Source organism: Heloderma suspectum, chromosome 7, assembly GCF_057233095.1.
Source record: "Heloderma suspectum isolate Gila_16-S chromosome 7, 16-S_ref, whole genome shotgun sequence".
Classification (NCBI taxonomy): domain Eukaryota; kingdom Metazoa; phylum Chordata; class Lepidosauria; order Squamata; family Helodermatidae; genus Heloderma; species Heloderma suspectum.
The window spans coordinates 14,916,753-14,939,510 of record NC_139464.1 but is presented as its reverse complement, the minus strand read 5'-3'; the positions used below and the strand labels follow the sequence as shown (position 1 = coordinate 14,939,510).

The 22,758-nt window shown below is 45.3% G+C and overlaps 1 protein-coding gene across 1 annotated transcript in view; it reads left to right on the top strand.

Moving 5' to 3' along the window:
* ST8SIA1 (ST8 alpha-N-acetyl-neuraminide alpha-2,8-sialyltransferase 1) overlaps positions 1–22,758 on the top strand; it is a 133,623-nt gene that overhangs the window by 70,842 nt on the left and 40,023 nt on the right. Inside the window, exons 3-4 of the mRNA XM_084809148.1 lie at positions 5,484–5,593; positions 10,655–10,747. Coding sequence (XP_084665274.1) covers positions 5,484–5,593; positions 10,655–10,747 — 203 coding nt within the window. The remainder of the gene's footprint in view (positions 1–5,483; positions 5,594–10,654; positions 10,748–22,758) is intronic.

Sequence of the window (22,758 nt, the reverse complement as noted above, 5' to 3'; positions counted from 1 at the left end):
CTGCGATGACTCCAGATTGTCACCGAGAATGCAAACTTCTGCTATGTTGCAGGCATGTTTCTGGCTCTTAACTTCCAAGGCTACCTGCCTGCACACAGATAGACAAGCTGCATGCATCCCTCTCATAGCTGTTTGCAGGAGCGAGAAGCACCGCAGGGAACTAAAGCTGAGAGATGTGATTAGGGGTCACATCTCTCAAAACCCAGTTATTGAGCTCTCCTGAGGCCATCTTTATGTGAGCGAAGAGAAAAAAATAATCGTAGTAGGAAGGGCTTGGAAGCATCTATCTCCCCTAAGGAAAACCTTCAAAGGAAGCCATAGGGAAGTGGCTTCTCCGATAGTTACTGATTTATCCAGAGTTCTTTAATGAAGATGGAAAAAATACTGGAAGATCAAAAGAAAGCTGCCTCTTTCTTGGATTTTGACTGCTGTGTTGCTTAGAGGCGGAGCACCACCGAGGTCCCAGGCTCAGTCCCTGCAGGGCTAAGAAAGGCCCTTATCTGAAACCCTGGAGAGCTGCTGCCATTTAGTGTAGTAGACAAGAGGTGTGGTTTGCATGTCACAACTGCCCAGGGTTTCTTTAAAACCTGGGTAACCATGAACGAGTGGGAGCGAGCAAGCGTGTTGGCTCCTGGCGGCCCATCTGCGCCTGCGGAGCCAAACAACCCAGGTCCCTGGGCTGTTCATTGTGACATCCGAAACCAAATTTGTAGGTTGTCGCGGGAGGAATATCCTAGACTTGTAACCCATGTTTGGACGTTTAGCTCTGACCAGCTGCAGTGGGAGCAATCGGAGGTCAAGAACTAGCATGCTTGCTTCCCCCGCTTCTGCTTCATTCACAACAACCCACAGGTTAACAAAACATGGGTTGTTGTGACGTACGAACTGGGTCAGTACTGTGCTAGATGGAGCATAGGACTGGCTCTTTATATTTATTATTAAATTTATTTATTATTAAATTTATAAATCGCCCATCTGGCTGGTCACCCAGCCACTCTGGGCGATGTACAGAGTACAATAAAACAGTTTAAAACAATAAAATTCTACAATAAAAATGTTTTCTAAAATACCCTAACCCACCCCAAATGCCTGCCTGAACAACCACGTTTTTAATGCATGATGGAAGCTCATTAAAGAGGGGGCATGGCGGAGTTCCCTAGGGAGGGAGTTCCACAGAGTGGGGGCCACCACAGAGAAGGCCCTCTCCCTCATCCCCACCAGTCTAGCTGTCCTGGCTGATGGGACAGAGAGAAGGCCATCCGAGGCTGATCTTGTTAAGCGGCCTGTCTGGTGTTGCTGGACGCGCTCCTTAAGATAGGCTGGGCCGGAACCGTATAGGGTTTTAAAGGTCAAAACCAACACCTTGAATTTGGCCCGGAAAACAACTGGTAACCAGTGCAACTCCTTCAGCACTGGAGTGATGTGATCTTGCCGGCGGCTGCCTTTAATCAGGCGAGCCACCGCGTTCTGTACCAGCTGCAGCTTCCGAACCGTCTTCAAGGGTAACCCCATGTAGAGCGCATTACAGTAGTCTAAACGAGAGGAGACCAGGGCATGTACTACCAATGGGAGCAGATGGCCGGGAAGGAAGGGGCGCAGCCGCCATATCAGATGGAGTTGATACAGCGCTGTCCGGCTCACAGTTGACACCTGAGCCTCCATGGACAGCTGGGAGTCCAAAATGACCCCAGGCTGCGGACCTGGTCTTTCAAGGGTAGCCGTACCCCATTCAACACCAGGTCAACATCCCCCAGCCTCCTCTTGTCTCCCACCAAAAGTACCTCGGTCTTGTCAGGGTTCAGCTTCAGCTTATTCCTCCTCATCCAGCCACTCACCGTCTCCAGACATTTGGACAGGGATTCTATGGCCAACCTTGGTGAAGATTTGAACGACAGGTAGAGCTGCATGTCATCTGCATATTGATGACACCGCACCCCAAACCTCCTGATAATAGCCCCCAGTGGCTTCACATAGATGTTAAATAGGATGGAACCCTGTGGCACCCCACAAGTGAGTGGCCATGGGTCTGAAACCTCCTCTCCTAGTGCTACCCTCTGATAACTGCCGGAGAGGAAGGACTGGAACCACCGCAATACGGTGTCTCCAATGCCCATCCTCTCCAGGTGGTCCAGGAGGATACTGTGGTCAACAATATCAAAAGCCGCTGAGAGGTCGAGGAGAACAAGGAAGGAGCATTCACCCCTATCCAGAGCCCTCCTCATATCATCCACCAAGGCGACCAAGGCCATTTCTGTCCCATGCCCAAGCCTGAAGCCCAACTGAAATGGGTCTAAGATAATCAGTTTCTTCCAAGTGTGCCTTCAACTGCATCGCCACCACCCACTCAATCACCTTGCCCCCAAATGGCAGATTTGAGACTGGGCGAAAGATGTTCAGAACTTGAGGATCCAAGGAGGGCTTCTTTAAGAGCAGTCTTATCACTGCCTCCTTGAGGGCTGATGGCATCACTCCCTCCTCAAGGGAGGCATTCACCACTGCCCTGATCCCCTCACCCAGTCTCTCTCTGCAGCCCATAATGAGCCAAGATGGGCAAGGATCAAGTAAGCAGGTGGTCGGCCTTACAGATGAAAGCACCTTGTCCACTTCATCAGGAGGAAGAAGCTGGAGCCGATCCCACAAAACCGGTTTGCCACAGGCCGCCTCTTGCTCACTTTTGGGGAAGGGCCATAGCTGGCTGTGATGGAGCACATGCTTTGCACGCAGGAGGTCCCAGGTGAGAGATCCTGCCAAAAAGATTGGATAATACTGGGCTAGATGGACCAATGGTCTTGCTCTGCAGTCCCAAACTAGATGTTCCCATGATACATAGAGTGCAGGTAAGTATCTTGCTTTCTCTTAATGAATTTAGGAAAGCGGAGGGTGATTCTTACTAGGAAAGCAGTGTACAGGGAGGGGAGGCTTATCTCTTCCCTTCCCCAGGTGATTGGAACACCCCACCCAGCACACCTAGAATGCTTAAATAAAAAGCCCCCGTTGGTACCATTCGGGACTTTTATATCTAAGTGTTCTAGATGGGCATGGGGGTGGTTCTGATTGTGCTGGGGAGGGGAGATTTATCACACACTGTATTTCAATAAAGACTCGCCCTCCTCCCATAATTAATTAAAGGGAAACAAGATATGTAGCTGCATACAGTGTATCAAAGGAACATCTATGTTGGCCCCCAGGGATGTCCTTCGCTGGGAAATTCAGTTCTATTTTGGCTCGACAGAGTTCCATGGCTTGTACGACTCAATTTGCGTCTGCAAGCTGAACTGTGGGCTTTTCCCTGAACTCCAGGAACGTTTTTTTTGTGTGTGTGTGTGTGTGTGGGGGGAGATTCTGCAGTTCACATAAACGATGGCCATATTTGCGCAAATAGCTGGAATTTGTGCAGAGTGCTCAGAAATTTGCACAAATTGCAGGACTCCCCCAGGGCAAAATTCCTGGGAAATCCACAAATTGGTCCAACGCGCTGCAGTTTGAGTTGAGCACCTCAGCGGGAACTGAAAAGAAGTCTGGGGGGCCGAGCCTAGGAAAACCCGTCAAACTCTACCCCCACCCAACAGATTTCTCCGACATCCTTATTCATAAGGAGCTCCTTGGGGTAAGCCATGGCTCAAGGGGTAGTGCACGTGTTTTGCATACAGAAGGTCCCAGATTCACTCTGTGCCATTGCCACCTTAAAAAGATTTGAACTGGTAGGACACCTGCTTCAGACCTTGGAGGACCACTGCCAGTCAGAGTAGACAATGCTGGTCTAAGTAGATCAATGGTCTGCCTCATTATGAGGCAGCTTTGGGAGATGTGACACCACTCAGTGTCAGAGCACATGCTTTGCACACAGAAGGTGCCAGGTTCAATCTTCATTTAAAAGGCTCTTAGGTAGTGGGAGTGGGCTAGTCCTCTGCCTCAAGACCTTTCAGAGCTGCTCCCTGACAGTCCAGAGCTCGATTGACCAATGTTCTGATTTGGTAGAAGGCAACTTTCTATGTTCATACAATCTCCTCTTTTCTGTAACTCTGCTAATGATATAACTTCTGCTCATTATAATGATTGCAGTACAGACATAATTATATTATGCTGATCATTTAACAGCCTAGAAAGAATTGTTGATATTCTTAGTCACCAGCATAATGCTTTTTTAAGGAAGCAAGTTGCTAAAGAACCCAGAAGATATTTACATTGTTGGGTGCCAGAATTAACGTTTAGCCGCCTGGGGCGATGAAGTACCTCAAATATTGATCCTGTTCATAGTACTACAAATATTATTTCATACAATATTGCCAGTCTCTGTGGCAAATGAACAGAATTAAAGATATAGAATTGCCACAGAGGATAAAGCGGTGCAGTATAATAGGTTTAAATGTGGACTGAGGAAACTTCCATTCTCACCATAGCCAGAGACTCTATGTGGTCTTGAGCAAACCCTTATTCTCACAGCTGCAGCACCATCGCCACTCCACCATTTCCAATACAGGGATAACAATACTAGCCTAACGCTGGGTCATTATAACGATTGTTGAGCGAATGGCTTGGATACTGTGAGCATGTTCAGGAGTATCAGTTTGGACAGGGATGTATGGTGTACTTTCCTATGCCTCCCAATTCAATTCATTGGCTTGGTCCTAAGATAAAGTAATGTAAGGAAGTTCATGGAAGGAAAGTTTCCCATCCCCTCCTCCCCCTTGCAGCCTCCTGTGCCTACACACACACGCACACACCACCACTGCAAAAGCCAGGAGGTCACCAGGTTGGGAAAGACTGATATAAAGGACTACCTTTTCCTGCATAAACTTGCCTGGATATGAAGATTGGCCTGTGAGGTGCTGTTCTGGGTCCCTCCACCCTCTGAAATAGGTGGCAGAATGCAGGGGTTGTTTAGTTGTGACTCCTAACCTCTAGAATTCTCTCCCTAGGGAGGTTTATCTCACACCATCTTTATTTTCTTTGTGGCGTCACTGCCAGATGTAAACCTTTTTACTCGCCCAGGCATTTTGCTTGTTTTTATATGGATATGTGGTTCTATGCTGCTGGTCTTTTTAACCTGTTCCACTGCTTTTGCTTTTATTGTGGTCTTGTCATTCTATCATTTTATAAATTTGTGATTTTATTGTTCTGTCGTTTGATTTTGTAAGCTGCTCGGGCTGAAGGACAACTCATATGTATTCGAAAGAGAATAACGATAGAACAGAAAGGCACAGAAGCTGCTATCTTTGCTGCTAAAAAAAATAATCGTCTGGATGCAACCTACATTTGCTTTGTGCAAGAAAATATGAATTAGGTCACTGATGTCACAGAGAAGAAGAAGACAAGACCTCTAATATTCACTCAGTTGATAATCTGACCTCCCCACCCCCTAACAATTTGTCTGCTTCGCTGTGCTTTCCAAAACCCTCTCCTCAAATCCCTGAAGTGTAGCTGCTCTCCAAACCGAAGCCATAATCTCATCCATAAAATCCGGCCTTGTTTTCTGTTGCCAGGCAACCCCATTCCAGCTGCCATTGAAGAAATGCTCTGTGGTAGGAAACGGTGGGATTCTGAAGAACAGCAACTGTGGCAGACAAATAGATCAAGCGGACTTTGTCATGCGGTAAGACAGCGGCCCGGCTGCAGCATCGCCTCCCCCTCTTTTCGCAGCGTTTCCCAAGCATTTTTGGTTTGTTTATGACTAATCAACAGTAACTGGTTCCCATTCTTTCCTGGAGTGATTTATAGGAGCAGGGAAGAATAGTGGCAGCTGTGTCTCCCCTTTTCTTATAGTGCAGCCCTCTAGTCCTTGAGAGATAGCAGGAGATGGTTGAGCAAAGGCACTTTAATCAAAGCGAAAGCTGAAGAGAGATGGAAGGGGCTCCACTTTGTCTAGCTTTGTTACAAAGCAGAACTTTGGACCTTGTTCCTTCTGGAAGAGAATAACAGTTTCCTAGAATTTGGAGGGACAAGTGTGTCATTTAAACCAATATTCCCTACTCCAGATTTAAGACCATTACCATGTGTGCATGGATAGCGTAATTATATGGGTTAGTCATGAGGTGATATTGGTGGAGTATTAACAGCACAGTCCTATGTTAGTCTACTCAGAAGTAAGTCCAATGGGAATTGCTCCCAGGAAAGTGAGTTTAGGACTGCAGCCTAAATGTTTTAGGGCTCAATCCTATGCGTGTTTAGACAGCAAAAAGTCATACAGGACTTTTTTTCTGTCTAAGCATGCATAAGTTTAGGCCCTTAAATAGTCTGACCTATTTCTAGGCTTCTTCTCTACCCAAAGGCTCACAAAGTGGTTTTCAAGATAAAAACAGACAAATCACCTGCCCAAAAGACAGAAATAAAACAAGATATATATGCAGCAAAACAAACGGAGCTGTCACAGAGTCATGTGGCAAACAGCCTCACAGAATATAACAGTAAGAGCCAGGACAACAGCAGTTACTCCTGAGAAAAATGTCAATAAAATAGAATAGTATTTACAGATCTTTGGAAGGGCTGTAGTCTGGTAGCTCTGTGAATCTCCATGGGGAAAGAAGTCCACAGCCTAGGTGCTGCTACTGAAAAAGCCCTGTTCTGTGTCACTGCCACCTGCACCTCTGGATATGACTATGCGTTGATGGCCAAAGTGACCAAATATATATGAGAATAAAAGAAGGGAGATGAAAGGAAATGCTTTTATTTTATTAACTACTGGAATAGTACCCTCCCCCCCATACGACGGACAGAATGCATATATTCAAGACATGATGGTACAATCTTATTTGGTAATACATTATCTAACATTTCTAAAATAGGTACATCATTTATATTTTAATATGCTAATACTTTAATTAAAATTGTGTACACATTTATGCAGCTCTCCTATGAGGATGATCTATTGCGTGGGAGGGGATTCTACAGCCCACATGTGGTCCTCCACACGATATTATGCAGCCCCTAGGACTTTCCAACCCTCCTTTACCTTTCCTTCCCCATTGCTGAGTTCCTTCTGCATTCTTGCCTCTGTGGCACCAGACTCTCCCTCTGTGATCTAGCTCCAAACACTTCCTTGACTCGGATTCCTGCACTGAGCAGGGGGTTGGACTTGATGGTCTTATAGGCCCCTTCCAACCCTACTATTCTATTATTATCTTCCTTGTGTGTGTAAGACATACAGAAAGAGAGAAAATGAGAGAGAGAGAGAGAGAGAGAGAGAGAGAGAGAGAGAGAGAACAGTATTTATTTTATTTATATCCCACCCTCACAAAGAGCCCAGGGCAGCAACCTACATAAAACACAGTACACCGCATAAATGAACATTAAAACCATGACTCTAAAATCACAAATATATCATAAAACTATCAACACAATCAGTCAATGAAAAGAACAAATAGAGCATTTGCCTATAACCCCAAAGCCTGCACAAATAAATAGGTCTTTAACTAGTGCCTAAGTTACAACGGCATGGGGGACAGCTGAATCTCTACCAGAAGAGAGTTCCACAGCTGGGTTGCCACCACCGAAAAAGCCCTGCCACGTGTGGTAGCCCCATTCTTCAAGGGCACCACAAGCAAAGCCTCCCCATCTGACCTTAGATCCCAGGATGGTCACTTTTGGGGAAGGCTGACCCTCAGGTACCTGGGTCCTGAGCCATTTAGAGATTTGTACACTAGTACCAACACCTAGCATTGGGCCCCGTAGCTCAGTGGTAACCAGTGAAGAGACTTCAAAACGGGTGTGTTAGGCTCACATCTCCCTGTCCTTGTCAATACATGGCAGCAGCATACAGCACCCGCTTTAGCTTCTGGACTGGAATTTGGAGGGATGCATGGAAACAGCCAAAATGGAGAGGAGATGTGGGGTGGTCAGCCTTAGTTAAACAATGAAGGGCTAAAAAGGGTGATTGGAGGGAGGGTGCGGGAGGGGGAGCCATCTGCACAGAATCACCAAAAGTGGAAGCTACACTTTTTCTTGGTGAAATTCCCTCTTGTAAGAAATCATCAGAAACAGCGCTCTATTAATTTAAAAATGCAAGGGTGCAATCCTATGCATGTTTAGACAGAAAAAAGTCTTACAACTCCCAATGTGTCCCAGCATTCCATGGCTGTCTGGGGAATGCTGGGAGTTGTAGGACTTTTTTCTGTCTAAACTTATATAGAATAGCACTCTAAGTCACTTCCGGAACGGTAAAACTGTTCATCTGTCACTTACTGGATTTCCCCTCATAGATGTGCCTAACAATAGAAACTATTGCATCGAGCAAAACACAGTTAATTCTTCTGTGTTGGACATGAAGCTACAGAACACAATAAGTAGAACCAAAACATTTTCACTGGGACTGTACCATTGTTTTTGAACATGGCTTTTAAAAAAAATGAGTTAAGAGAAAGGAAAAAATCTTGAAATGTTCACAGGAAACATTTCAAAAACATTCACAGAGAAACAGCTTACCGCATTTCCATGCATAAAAATACAGATATGTGGAAAGCTGCAGCTGTTACATTTCTGGTTGCCATACAGTTTTTAGAGGCTCTGCCAGAGAAGATGGCGACACCTCTAGAGAATGCAGATGCCATGGTAAAGACAGGTGGGGCGAAGCCAGCAGAGAGCAGTGAACTGTGGCAGGAGTTCATCCACCCACTTAACTACAGCCCATTCTCCCTCTTCATCAAAGCAGTGTGCAAGACAAAAGAAACACAAGAGTAAGCAATCAAACTACAAAAATGCCTCAAAAGCGCAGCGTCAAGGCTTCAGTTAAAACAGTAAATACAATAAAAGCCAACAAGTGCAATAAACCAGCTGCAGCATCTGAAAAACAACAACACCCTGTCACTACCACCAGCCATCTCAAGCAAGAACACAATTGCACTAGGAAACTCCTTACTCCATAAGAACATCAAAGCTGTGCTGGCTCAGACCAGACTTGTCCAGCTTTCTGTTCCCACAGTGGCCAACCAGCTGCCTGGGGAAAGCCCACGAGCACAACATGAACACAATAGAGACCTCCCACCCATGTTCCCAGCAACTGCCATTCAGAGGCATGGTGCCTCCAATAGTGGAGGTAATAGTGGAAGTAATAGGTAGCCATCAGGACTAATAGTCATTGAGAGCCTCGTCCACCATGAATTTGTCTTATCCCCTTTTATAGGCATCCAAGTTGACAGCTATCACCACATCTTGTAGTAGAGAATTCCACAGTTTGACTATGTGCTGTGCAAAGTACTCTCTTTTCTCTGTCCCAAACCTCCCACCTTTTAGCTTCATTGGATGGTCCCGGGTTCTAGTGTATAGGACTGGGATATACTTTTAGGGCACAATCCTATGGCCACAAGTCAGTAGCTAGATGGCCATAGGATATCTGGTTTTCAGGGTACCAACCTCAGAGCCCACGCTCTGAGGTCAGTTCCTGGGGAACCGACCTTCCCCCCACTTCTGCGCTGCCTCACAGGCAGCGGGGAACAGCCCCGTTCTCCATGCTCTGAAAAGGAGCACGGATTAGCCAAAAGGGGGTGTTTCAGGGGGCGTTCCAGGGCAGGGAAGGCAGAAATGCCGATACGACACATCCTGTGTGTCGTCTGGCAGCCTCCTCCCCTGCTCCGCCTTCCCGCGGCTAGACAGCCAAAATCGGCTGTCTAGCCACAAATGCAGGGCAAGAGAAAGGCGGAGGGAATGATCCCCTCTGTGCTTCTCCTGCCCTGCATTGGATAGGTGGTCGCCTCCGAGGTCGGAGGTGGCTGCCTATCCCCATAGGATTGCTCCCTTAATTATCTTAATGATCTATGCTGGCCAGGGAATGCTGGGACTTGTAGGAGTTTTTTCATCTAAACATGCATAGGATTGTTCCCTTAATATCTGGGATTGCCTACATGGACATTAAGAACTTAATCTCAAGCCCTCCTCCAGGTGCCCCCATCAAATGAGGGAAGGCAGGTGGCTACAACAGATGAGGTCTTTTCAGTGGTGGCCCCCCACTTATGGAATAAACTCCCCAAAAAGGTTCTCCTGGCCCCTACATTATGGTTTTTCCAACACCAGGTGAAGACCTTTTTATTCTCTCAGGCATTTTAAGAACATGTTTAGTGCTTTATTTTATTCTGCTGCTGGTTTTATCTTGGTTTTATTCTGGGTTGTTTATATTTTTAGTTTTAATGTTTGCATTTTATGTTTTTAATGTATTGTATAGCACCCAGAGAACTTTGGCTATAGAGCAGTTTAAAGGCATGGCAAATAAATAAATAAAGTCAGCATGTGAGTCCTGATCCACATCAGGACCACCACGTGCAGGTAGGGAAGGATTGGCACTATCGCTGCCAGTGACATTTTTCTTCTTTTTTTAGCTATTGCTTGGCGGGGGGAGGAATTTACTGGGGGAGGTGGCTGGTTGAGAAGGTTTAATCATTCCCATGTGCAGTGGTCCAGATTCAGATTAGGGGCCCATGAACTTACTCCGAGGTAAAAAAGAAAGTGAGGAATTGCTTCATGCCTTGTATTTAATGTAACATGTAGTTTATTCCTGGTTATGAACCCTAGCAGCGACATGGCCTTGCCAGTCTCTGATGTTCCACATGCCAGAGAGCGCACATACCTTGATAGGAAATTTTCTTTTCCTTTTAAATGATACAAAGGAAAAATAAATGCAAAAGAAGAATAGAAGTTACAAAATCTTGTATGGTTTTGTTTCTTTCAGATGCAACCTCCCTCCTCTCACCAGCGAATACAGCAAGGACGTTGGGTCCCAAACTCAGCTGGTAACCGCAAATCCCAGCGTTATTAAGACAAGGTAGGAAGCGGTGTATTCCTTTCTTTTGAAAGGGACCAGAATGCCCAGCAAAGGGGAAAAAGGTGTAGGTGTTTCTTATCACGGTGTTAAGAGAGGGAAAATTATATCCCCACCAGGCAGCACAGGCAGTGCAGAACAGGGTGAAGTCAACAACGGTTTCTAATTTGATGGGTTAATAAATCTTAGCGCTGCTGTGCCACACTTCATTGCACATGAAATTAGTTTGCAGCAAAGTTTGGCAGAAAATTGCTGAGCGCATTTATGGTAGAGCAGCCTTCCCCAACCTGGTGCCCTCCAGATGTTTTTGACTACAACTCTCAGCATCCGCACCGCTGGCTGCAGCTGATGTGAGTTGAAATCCAAAACATCTGGCGTGCACCACGTTGAAGAAGGCTGTGGTAGAGGGATATGAGAGTCAGAGTTGCATATAAGTTGCAATCCTGCTAGACTACAGAACAAGCATCAAATGTAGTATTGAGCCCAGAATCCAGCTTCTTGAGAATCTCAGATTTTGTATTTGAGTTTTTTTAAAGCACATTTCTAGCCCATATGACTATGAAGATATGGTTGACAGTGTGTGAAATTTCAGAAGGTATAGGGGCAGCTAAATAAAGCATCCATATATAGATTTTTGCTCTTCCCAGTGACTAGCACAGCCAGAAGAAATATGCAAAATAATCTGCACGTTTGTTACTATATGTTAATGGCAACAAGAATGCTAATTACCCAATTCTGGAAGAATGCTGACACTCCATCAATTCAACAATGGAAATTGAAATGTTGCTCCTCAATTAAAAATTTTAAAAGCATACATATTTAATTGATACATATCAATTGATACATATTTTTAAATCAATTAAAAAGCATACATATTTAGTGCAAATATAAGAAGCGAGACAAGTTGTGTGTGTTTTTTTCTTTTAGAAATATGTTTGATTTTTTTTTCAATATTTGAGAAGAAACGTTGAATTAGAAGTCAATAATTGCATCGATTTTATGATGAAGTTGTAACATGGTGAGCTAGCTCTCACCCGGCATTTTCGCTAGATGGGCGATTTTGTCCTTCTAGCTAGGGCTCTGTGGCGTGGGAGGGAAGGAGGCTAGGGCGGCCAGAGGATTCTTCGTAAGCTGGCCTTCCCAGTCCCCCCCCCCACAGAACTGCTTCCTTTCCTTCCTCTCTGAGCCTTTGTTTGTGAGCTCATGGAGGCAGCTGGCACGGTCCTCCCTGCATTGGATGGGAGGGGGAGGGGTGGGGAGCTCGGACTCCTGGGTCTGAGGTTGGAGCATGGTCTCCGGCCTCAGATCCAGGAATCTGAAGTATCCTATGGAAACAGAAGGACAACTGGTACACTGAGAAATTTCAATATGTATGAGTACAAAATATGACTGATTGATTGCTGGGAGTAATGCACTTTAAGTGTTAATATAAACACTAACAATTAATTAAGTAATTTTTGTTGGTTTAATGGGTATCAGTTGGATTACTTTGTAATAATTGGGCAGTATCCAAGTCGATATGAGTGCTAATGTAAATTACATTGCAGCAGCATAAGAGACCTCTACTTCAGTGCCAATAACATCAGTTGGCATGATGGGATTCCCTGGAAAACCCATTGCACCAACTAACACTTTTACCATTTCACTAGAGGTCCCTTATGCTAGTGCAACACAAGTTATGTTAGCACTTGTGTTGATTTGGGTAGTACCCACTGAATGTTATAAGTTACTTTTTTCAATTTATCATTTCCTACTTAACTATATTTGGCATATAATTAAGGGAGCAATCCTATGGCTGCTAGTCAGCGGCTAGACAGTCATAGGATACCTCGTTTTCCGAGAACTGACCTCGGAGCCTGCACTCCGAGGTCAGTTCCTGGAGAACCGACCTCCCACCACTTCCGCGTTGCCTCGGAGGCAGTTCAGAACAGCCCTGTCCTCCGTGCTCACAAGAGGAGTGCGGAGCGGCCAAAAAGAGGCATTCCCGGAGGGCGTTCCAGGGTGGGGAGGGCAGAAATGCTTCTCCTGCCCTGCATTGAATAGGCAGTTGCCTCCAAGTTCAGAGGCGGACACCTATCTGACTAGGATTGTGCCCTAAGAAACTTAAGTTTCAATTTTCATATGTTTTATTTCTCCGATGAACTTCTGTACATTTTTGTAATCTTCATAGTGATGACAACAGAAGATTAAAAAATTTCCATGCAGAAGGTCCCAAGTTCGATCCCCGGCTCCCCCAGGAAGGGGTGCAGCAACTCCTGCTTGAAGCCCCGGAGAGTCATTGCTGCCAATCAGTGTCGACAATACCGGGCTAGATGGACCCATGGCCTGACTCAGTACAGGGCAGTTTCCTATATTCCTAAGTGGATAGAGATAGGTTTTTCTCCTTCTATCATGAACCTAGAACCTGCGGTCATCCAATGGAACTGATTGTTGGGAATGATGGATAAAAAGACTTCTTCATGCAGCACATAGTTGAACTATAGAATTAGGTATCACAAGATAACTAATCTTAGCGACAATGGACTGGATGAAGGCTAATAACGTGAAACTCAATCCAGACAAGACTGAGATGCTGCTGGTGGGTGGTTCTGCTGACTAGATGGAGGGTGTTCAACTTGTTCTGGATGGGGTTGCACTCCCCCTGAAGGAAAAGGTCCGTAGCTTGGGGTCCTCCTGGAACCATCTTTGTCACTTGAGGCTCAGGTGGCCTCAGTGGCACAGAGTGAGCTTTGGTTTGGTGGCTTAGCTACACACCTATCTGGACAGGGATAACCTGGCTTCAGTTGTCTATGCTCTGGTAACCTCCAAGTTAGATTACTGCAATGCACTCTATGTGGGGCTGCCTTTGAAGACTGTTTGGAAGCTGCAGCTCGTGCAAAATGCAGTGGCCAGATGGTTAACAGGGACCAGAAGGTTCAGACATATAATACTGGCTCTGGCCTGCTTGCACTGGCTGCCTATATGCTTCCGAGTTCAATTCAAGGTGCTGGTTTTAACCTATAAAGCCCTACACAGCTTGAGATTGCAATACCTGACAGCACGCCTCTCCCAAAATGAACCTACCCATACACTACATTCAGCATCTAAGGTCCTCCTCCAAGTGACTCCTCCAAGGGAAGCTCGGAAGACAGCAACAAGGGAGAGGGCCTTCTCAGTGGTGGCCCCTGTCTGTGGAAAAAGCTCCCTAATGCGGTCCGCCTGGTGCCAACATTATTATCTTTTCAGCACCAGGTTAAGACCTACCTCTTTTCCCAGGCATTTGGCAGCACATGATGAGTTTTAATCTGTCCTGGATGTGTCTTTAGTTATATCTGATAGTTCAGTGTTGTTTTTCATTATATGTTGTTTGTATATATTGTTTGTGTGCTTTTATGTGCTTTTTTGTAAATGGCTTTAAAACTTTTTATATTATATTTAATATTTTAACTTTTGTAAACCACCCAGAGAGCTTCAGCTATGTTGTTGTTCAGTCGTTAAGTCGTGTCCGACTCTTCATGACCCCATGGACCATAGCATGCCAGGCCTTCCTGTACTCCACTCTCTCCCGGAGTATTCGTTGCATCGGTGATGCTATCTAGCCATCTCAGCCTCTGCCATCCCCTTCTCCTTTTGCCTTCAATCTTTCCCAGCATCAGGGTCTTTTCCAGGGAGTTTTCTCTTCGCATTACGTGGCCAAAATATTGGAGCTTCATCTTCAGTATCTGTCCTTCCAGTGAGCACTCAGGGTTGATTTTCTTTAGGATTGACTGATTTGACCTCCTTGCAGTCCAGGGGACTCGTAAGAGTCTTCTCCAGCACCACAGTTCAAAGGCATCAATTCTTCGGCGCTCAGCCTTCCTTATAGTCCAGCTCTCACAGCCATACGTTGCTACTGGGAAAACCATAGCTTTGATTATATGAATCTTTGTTGGCAAGGTCTCTGCTTCTTACTATGCTGTCTAGGTTTGCCATAGCTTTCCTCCCAAGGAGCAAGCATCTTTTAATTTCATGGCTACAGTCACCGTCTGCGGTGATCTTGGAGCCCAAGAAAATAAAATCTGTCACTGTTTCCATTTCTTCCACTTCTATATGCCAGGAAGTGATGGGGCCAGATGCCATGATCTTATTTTTTTAATGTTGAGTTTCAAACCAGCTTTTGCACTCTCCACTTTCACCCTCAACAAGAGGCTCTTGAGATCCTCTTTGCTTTCTGCCATTAGGGTGGTATCGCCTGAGTATCTGAGGTTGTTGATAATTCTCCCGGCAATCTTAATTCCGACCTGTGATTCATCCAACCCGGTGTTTCTCATGATGTACTCGGCATATAAATTAAATAAGCAGGGCGACAATATACAGCCTTGTCGTACTCCTTTCCCAATTTTGAACCAATCGGTTGTTCTTTGTCCGGTTCTTACTGTTGCTTCTTGGCCCTCGTACAGGTTTCTCAGGAGACAGGTAAGGTGGTCTGGTACTCCCATCTCTTTCAGAATTTGCCACAGTTTGTTGTGATCCACACAATCAAAGGCTTTAGCGTAGTCAATGCAGCAGAAATAGACGTTTTTCTGGAATTCTCTTGCTTTCTCCATAATCCAGCGAATATTGGCGATTTGTTCTCTAGTTCCTCTGCCTCTTCGAAACCCAGCTTGTACTTCTGGTAGTTCTTGGTTCACATGCTGCTGAAGCCTAGCTTGTAGGATTTTGAGCATCACCTTGCTGGCATGTGAAATGAGTGCAATTGTACGGTAGTTTGAACACTCTTTGGCATTGCCCTTCTTTGGAACTGGAATGTAAACTGACCTTTTCCAGTCTTGTGGCCACTGTTGAGTGTTCCAAATTTGTTGGCATATTGAGTGCAGCACTTTAACAGCATCATCTTTTAGGATTTTAAATAGCTCAGCTGGAATACTGTCATCTCCGCTAGCTTTGTTGTTAGTAATGCTTCCTAATGCCCACTTGACTTCGCTCTCTAGGATGTCCGGCTCAAGTTCAGTGACCGCACTATCATGGCTATCAGGGACATTCAGATCTTTCCTGTATAGTTCTTCTGTGTATTCTTTCCACCTCTTAATCTCATCTGCTTCTGTTAGATCCCTGCCTTCTTTGTCCTTGATCATGCCCGTCTTTGCACAAAACGTTCCCTTGAGATCTCCGATTTTCTTGAAAAGATCTCTAGTCTTTCCCATTCTATTCTTTTCCTCGATTTCTTTGCATTATTCATTGAAGAAGGCCTTCTTGTCTCTCCTTGCTATTCTCTGGAACTCTGCATTCAGTTGGATATATCTTCCCCTTTCTCCCTTGCTTTTCGCTTCCCTTCTTTCCTCAGCGACTTGTAAAGCCTCCTCAGACAGCCACTTGGCTTTCTTGCATTTCTTTTTCTTTGGGATGGATTGAGTTGCTGCCTCCTGAACAATGTTACAGACCTCCGTCCATAGCTCCTCAGGCACTCTGTCTATCAGGTCTAATCCCTGAAATCTTTTCATCACCTCCACTGTATATTCATAAGGGATATGATTGAGGTCATACCTGAATGGTTTAGTGGTTTTCCCTACGTTCTTCAATTTAAGCCGAAATTTTGCAAGAAGCAGCTCATATAAATGTAAATAATAATAATATTAATAATAATAATAATATGTGGTGATGGGTACTATCTTAGAGGACAAAAGGAAGCATTTCTTCAAACCGTGCATAAACAATTTATGGAATTCGCTGCCGCAAGGCTTTAAAAGGAGACTAGACAAATTTGTGAAGGAGAAGTCTCTCAAAGGCTACAAGTTATGATGAGTGTATGCTGCCTCCTCCTTTAAAGTCAATATGCCACTGAACTCCATCTGTCGGGAGCAACATCAAGAGAGCACTGTTGCCCTCATGTCCTGCTTGTGGGCTTCTAAAAGGCATTTGGTTGGCCACTGTGGGATTCAGGATTGGGTGGAACATTGTTCTGATCCAGCAGAGGTCTTACTATGCATAGTCTTGGCTTTGTCAGCACACTGGTATTACACCTTGTTATGTCACTTTGTGGCCCACTTCAGCACCTCATTAAGGCTGTGATCCTATACCCACTCACCCAAGATGAAGCCCACTGAATTCAATGGGATGCTCTTCTGAGTAGACACATATAGGATTTTGCCGTTAGGCAGATTATTCCTCTTACATGATGGTGATTCATTTTGTAAAGCCAAAAGAAATTTTATTTGTCACCCAGGGGTGACAAGATGCCATGCCTCTCTCTCATCACAACAGGTCTTCCCACACTCACAGGCCCGTAATATTTCAGAATTGTCTCTGGCTTCAGGAACAGCCCCCCCACAAACATCCCTGCCCTAGGGGCTACCCTTAGAGTTTCATAAAACATACACTGCAACTTTCTCTTACAATATGTTATATGCTACGATCAGGAATGAGCAATGTGTGCCTTCCAGATGTTTTGGCCTAGAACTCCCGTGATCCCTGACCATGGGCTATGCTGAATTGGACTGATGGGAGTTGTAGGCCAAAACGTTTGGAGGGCCACAAGTTGCCTACCCCTGTGCTATGTAATGTATTATGAAGCCCCTTCACAAGGTTTTACAACCCAGCCTCCAGGTCTTTAAGACCAGCTGCTGGAGATGTTCTCCACTTGACATCTTTTTCAGAATGGAGATTGCTTTCTTCTAGGAGCAAGTTTAGCTCCACCACAATGGTGTCCTGAAGGAAGTCATATAGTTTATCATAGGGGAAGGGATAAAGGTTCAGTAGAAGCCAGCATAGTGAAGGATCCACATTCCCTTACTGGCCTCTCCAATTGAAAGGATCAGGAGAATTACCTGTGTCTGCCTGAAACACTGGAGATCTGCTGATAGTCAGAGTATAGAATACAGGGCTAGACTGAGAAATAGGCTGGTATAAGACTGACTCATATGCCTAGCTCCAGCCTTGGGTGTCAGCTGAGTCTGAATAACCCAGCCATCGTATCCCTACCATTTGTACATTCACTCAAGGTGCTGAGAGATCTAAGCATTTAAATACCCTGGCCCATCCGTCTGTGAGATTATCCGACTCTTTTAATGATCCTCTCAGGAGTGATGCATGGAGCAGACAGTCAGGAAAAATTTGTTTGAGTCAGACACTTCAAGTGTTACATTGTATGTATTCTCACAATTACTTCCAGACTGTTGGAATGAGTCGTATGACAGAGAGAAAAAATAGGAGTTTGTTTGCTCCCTACAACCCTGTGATCATCGAAATGAAATGTTATTATAGCCAGACAAACCAAATTAGGATGTGCCTATAAAGTGTATTGTCATCTTTCTTCTGAGCTGCAGCTTCTGAATTCATTGTAGACAAAAAATTGAGTTTTATGCATCTTACAGGCTACGGCAATATGGACCCAGTCTTAAACAACCACATGGAAAGAACATTGTAAGGAGAGGGTGCAACTCACCAATGAGATAAATTTATCTGTCTATCCATGTATGAATCTGTCAATCCATCATATTTTGCCAGTGCTTAAAGATCTGTACTACATACGGTTTAGTTCCAAGCACAATTCAAAATGCTATTTTATAGTGAGATTCTATACATGTCTACTTAGAAGTAAGTTCCATTAAGTTAAATGAGACTTACTGATAGGTAAGGCTGTATAGTAGGGGTGGGAAATATGTGGATGCTGCCACTTCCTGGTACACCCTCCAGCGCCCCCCCCCCATTGTCCCCTACCCCCACCATACCTTCCAATAAAAAATGTTTTTCCCCCCAACAAAGGCATCTGTAGAACTACAGAGTGCTACAAGGGTCAAACCTACCTTGAAAACAAGCTAAATGTAATCCTTGTAGTCCTGTGTAACCCTACGGCACACTTTGCTGCTGAATTTAAGCAGCAAACAAGTGGTTTTTTTCTTTTTATAAAAATTTTTTTTTTTTATAAAAAAAACATGCAACCCTCAGACTGTGCAGCACCCCATGGGGGCAATAATGACCTCCCCCACATCAGAGGGCAGCAAGCTAGCTTAGGGGGAACAGGCATAAGAATATAAGAAGAGCCATGCTGGATCAGACCAAGGGTGCATCTAGTCCAGCATTCTGTTCACACAGTGGCCAACCAGCTGTCGACCAGGAACTCACAAGCAGGGCATGAGTGCAACAGCACCCTCCCACCCATGTCCCCCAGCAACTGGTGTATATAGGCTCACTGCCTCTGGAACTGGAGGTAGCACATAGCCATCAGGACTAGTAGCCATTGATAGCCTTTTCCTCCAGGAATTTGTTCAACCTCCTTTTAAAGCCTTCCAAATTGGTGACCATCACTACACCCTGTGGTAGTGAATTCCATAGTTTAACTATGTGCTGTGTGAAGAAGGACTTCCTTTCATCTGTCCCACCCATCAGCTTCATGGAATGACCCCAGGTTCTAGTATTTTGAGAGCGGTAGGAAAAGGTCTCCCTATCCACATTCTCCACACCATGCATAATTTTTTTGCACCTCTATCATGTCTCCCCTTAACCTCCTTTTTTCCAAGCTAAACAATCCCAGCTGTTGTAACCTTCTGTCATAGGGGAGATGCTCCAGCCCCTTGATCAGGCTAGATGGCCAATTAACTGTGTCCTTCCAACACCTCACTGCCCCGGCATCTCCCACCAGAGGTCTCTGCCTCTTGCTGGATAATGGTAGAGCCTGCTCTGCTTAGAAATGTGAGCGGGAAAGGGCTTCACTTGTTTCTCTTTCTTTTCCCTCAAAAATAATGGTCAATTTACAATATTTTGGAGGGCATCTTGCCTCACTAATAATTGCCACCCCTATGTGAGAAAATGGATATATAAGTGTGTAAATTATATGGACTGATTTTCTCAGCAACCATTCGTGATGGCTTAGAATTGATTGGCTTTTCTGTGGTAAATTCAGAAGCCAATGGAGAAAGGGTATCTTTGGCCTACTTGCAAATAGACTTTGAGGGGTACAACTTGATGGTTGCTTATTAGAATGTCTAGGAAGAACTTGCCTCACTCCTTTTGGCTTGGTTATTTACAACCCCCTAAAGAACACCAGGGACCTCATGTGCTCCTATTACCAGCTTGGAGAGGGTTAGGGTATTGTGGTTTTTTAGCTAATTGTTGAGTAAGGGTATCCAGCAGTGATTCCCTCAGTCAATGTAAGCTAATGTCAAGGGTGGGGTGACTTGAAGACAATTAGTTGAGCGGGTGACTTGGTATGCCTCATAGTTGCTCAGTCTCAGGATTCACGCAACTTTATAAGGACAGGTTGCTATACTATTGGCTCCTTGTGTCACCTGATCTCTGTGGGGCTAGAAACTGCAGTACCTCTCCCAGCTACCTGTAGTGGTGGTGCTAAAGTGCATCTGAGATCAGATTAAGGCACCAGATGGATCAGTCCTTCCTATTTACAAACCGGTGCAGATTCAGGCACCAGAACTGCATGCATTTCGCTACTCAGGTGCCCTACAGCAAGTTGTAAACCTCCATTGTTGTGGTGGCAGTGGAAGTGATTATGATGCTTTTCATCCCAGATTACTTTCAAAGAGCCATCCAGTTAAAATCTACAAAAGTACTATATAGGAGGATATATGGAGGAGTTGACAGTGCTCTCCCAGGCAGCTGGTGTCATAGGCCGAATCTACACATAGCAGTTTAACCGTTATCATACTGCAATGATAACTATTGGTGCACATGACACCAATGGGCACCAACAGTTATTACTGCTGTATGATATTGGTAAAACTGCTATGTGTAGATTCAGCCAGGTTCCAGCCTCTTCCTTCTTTGAGGGAAATGGCAAAAGGAGCTGCAGAAGACCATAGGCTTTGGCTGATTGTAAATAATTTATGGATTATCTTATATACCAGGGGTCAGGATCCTCAGGCCCAGGGGGCCTGTCAGCGTGTCAACAATATTGGGCTAGATACATGCTACAAAATTGTGCATGGTGTGGAGAATGTGGATAGGGAGACATTTTGCTCCCTCTCTCAAAATACTAGAACCTGGGATCATCCTTTCAAGCTGATTGGTGGGAGATTCAGGACAGATAAAACAAAGTACTTCTTCACACAGCGCATAGTTAAACTATGACATTCACCATCACAGGGTGTAGTCATGGCCACCAATTTGGATGGCTTTAAAAGGGGGTTGGACAAATTCCTGTAGGAAAAGGCTATCAATGGCTACTGGTCCTGATGGCTATGTGCTACCTCCAGTACCAGAGGCAGTGAGCCTATATACACCAATTGCTGGGGAACATGGGTGGGAGGGTGCTGTTACGCTCATACCCTGCTTGAGGGTTCCAGGTCGACAGCTGGTTGTGAACAGAATGCTTCGTGAACAGAATGGACCCTTGATCTGATCCAGCATGGCTCTTCTTATGTTCCTATCTTTCACATATTACAAGGATATGACAATAGAAGTGTGACTTAGGTTACACCTTAATTGAGATCAAAAGGTTTCTTGGATCAGCAGTGCCAAGGTTTGTTTGCAATGAACAGGCTGCATTCTTTCTGAAAATGTGTGAATGTGCCCTCCACCCCCAAGCTCCAGTCAGAAAGTTCACCTTGTCGAGGCCTCATCTCCTTATCAGGGCAGCAAGGTCTGGGGACACTGGTAATTACTTCTCCGTATTTGCCAGCAAATACAAAGCGAGATATTCTCCTTCTGTATAATCAGCCTTAATTAGATGAAACACATATTTGCCAGTGGCTGTTTGAATACTGATGGGGGCTAAGCGTGGTCCATTCTTAGACTCATAGAATAAAATGAGTGTGGTGAAGACTGCCGATTAAGGAAAGTCTGGGCATTTTCATTCTTGCATGCTCAGAGAATCACCAGGCCATTTCACACATTACCCTCTCAAATAGGGAGCACAGCATCTTTGTAGCTCTGTGAGAGAGGGCATTACTTGCATGGGGATGGAAGGCTGCAGGTTCAGTGCCTGGCATCTCCGATTGAAAAACGGGGCCAGGCAAGACTTGGTGGGAAACACCATTCACAGTCTGAGACCCTGGAAAGCTATTGCCACTCAGAGTAGACCAGCCCCTGCAACCTGGTGCCTTCCAAATGTTTTGGACTCCAACTCCCAGAATCCCTGACCATTAGCCATGCTGTCTGGGGCTGATGGGAGTTGAAGTCCAAAACATCTAGAGGGCACCAGGTTGGTTTAGGTTGTGGTGGACGATACTGGACTAGTTCCCCAACCTTGTCCCCTCCAGACTTTGTGGAGTTCAACTCCCATCACCCCAGCCAGCCTTGGCAAGGATCAGGAATCCTGGGAGTTGTAGTCCAAAATAATCTGGACGCCACCATGTTGGGGAAGGCTGTCTCATGGGGTAGGATGAGGAGTAAGTTGCAAAGCAGAAGACTACTCTTACACATCCGCCACCTGAACTAGCTGCTGGAAAAGGGAGGTTGCTCCCTCTCCTCCTGAGGGCTGAGGCTATGACAAACAGGGAAGGACTCAGTCACATGTTCCTTCACTAGGGGTCTAATGTGTGAATTGACCAGAAGATTTTGAAAGGAGCAATCGGGCAACCCCACCCAGTCTGTCTATGTAATCCAGACCACAGCAAAGAGCATAGGAAATGGTTTTCGATGGTACAATGGGTATTGCTTCTTACCAGGTCAGATCATTTGTCCAACCAAGACTACTCTGACAGGTGGTAGCTCTCCAAGGTCTCAGGTACAGAGAGGGCTTTCTCATCATCCGCAACCTGATTCTCTAAACTGGAGATGCTGAGGATTGAACCTGGGACCGTGAACGTGCAAGGCATGTGCTCTGCCACTGAACGACGTGTCCTTCCTGAAGCCAGCAACCCAAGCGAAACCAAATGCGAACCTGAATGTGAGACCCCGGAGCCTTAAAAGCCAGAGAGCACCTTTCAAATGTATGTGCCCTTTCAAATGTATGTTTCTGTACATGGCTGGGGGCCTTGAATGAGTTGATGTGCTAGTTCCCCTCTTAGGGAAAGAGATGGAATCTGCTCCAGTTGGGATTTGGTCTGGGGAATAAAGGAGGGGAATGATTCTAAGCCAGACCTGCGACACGCTGCAATCTGGCA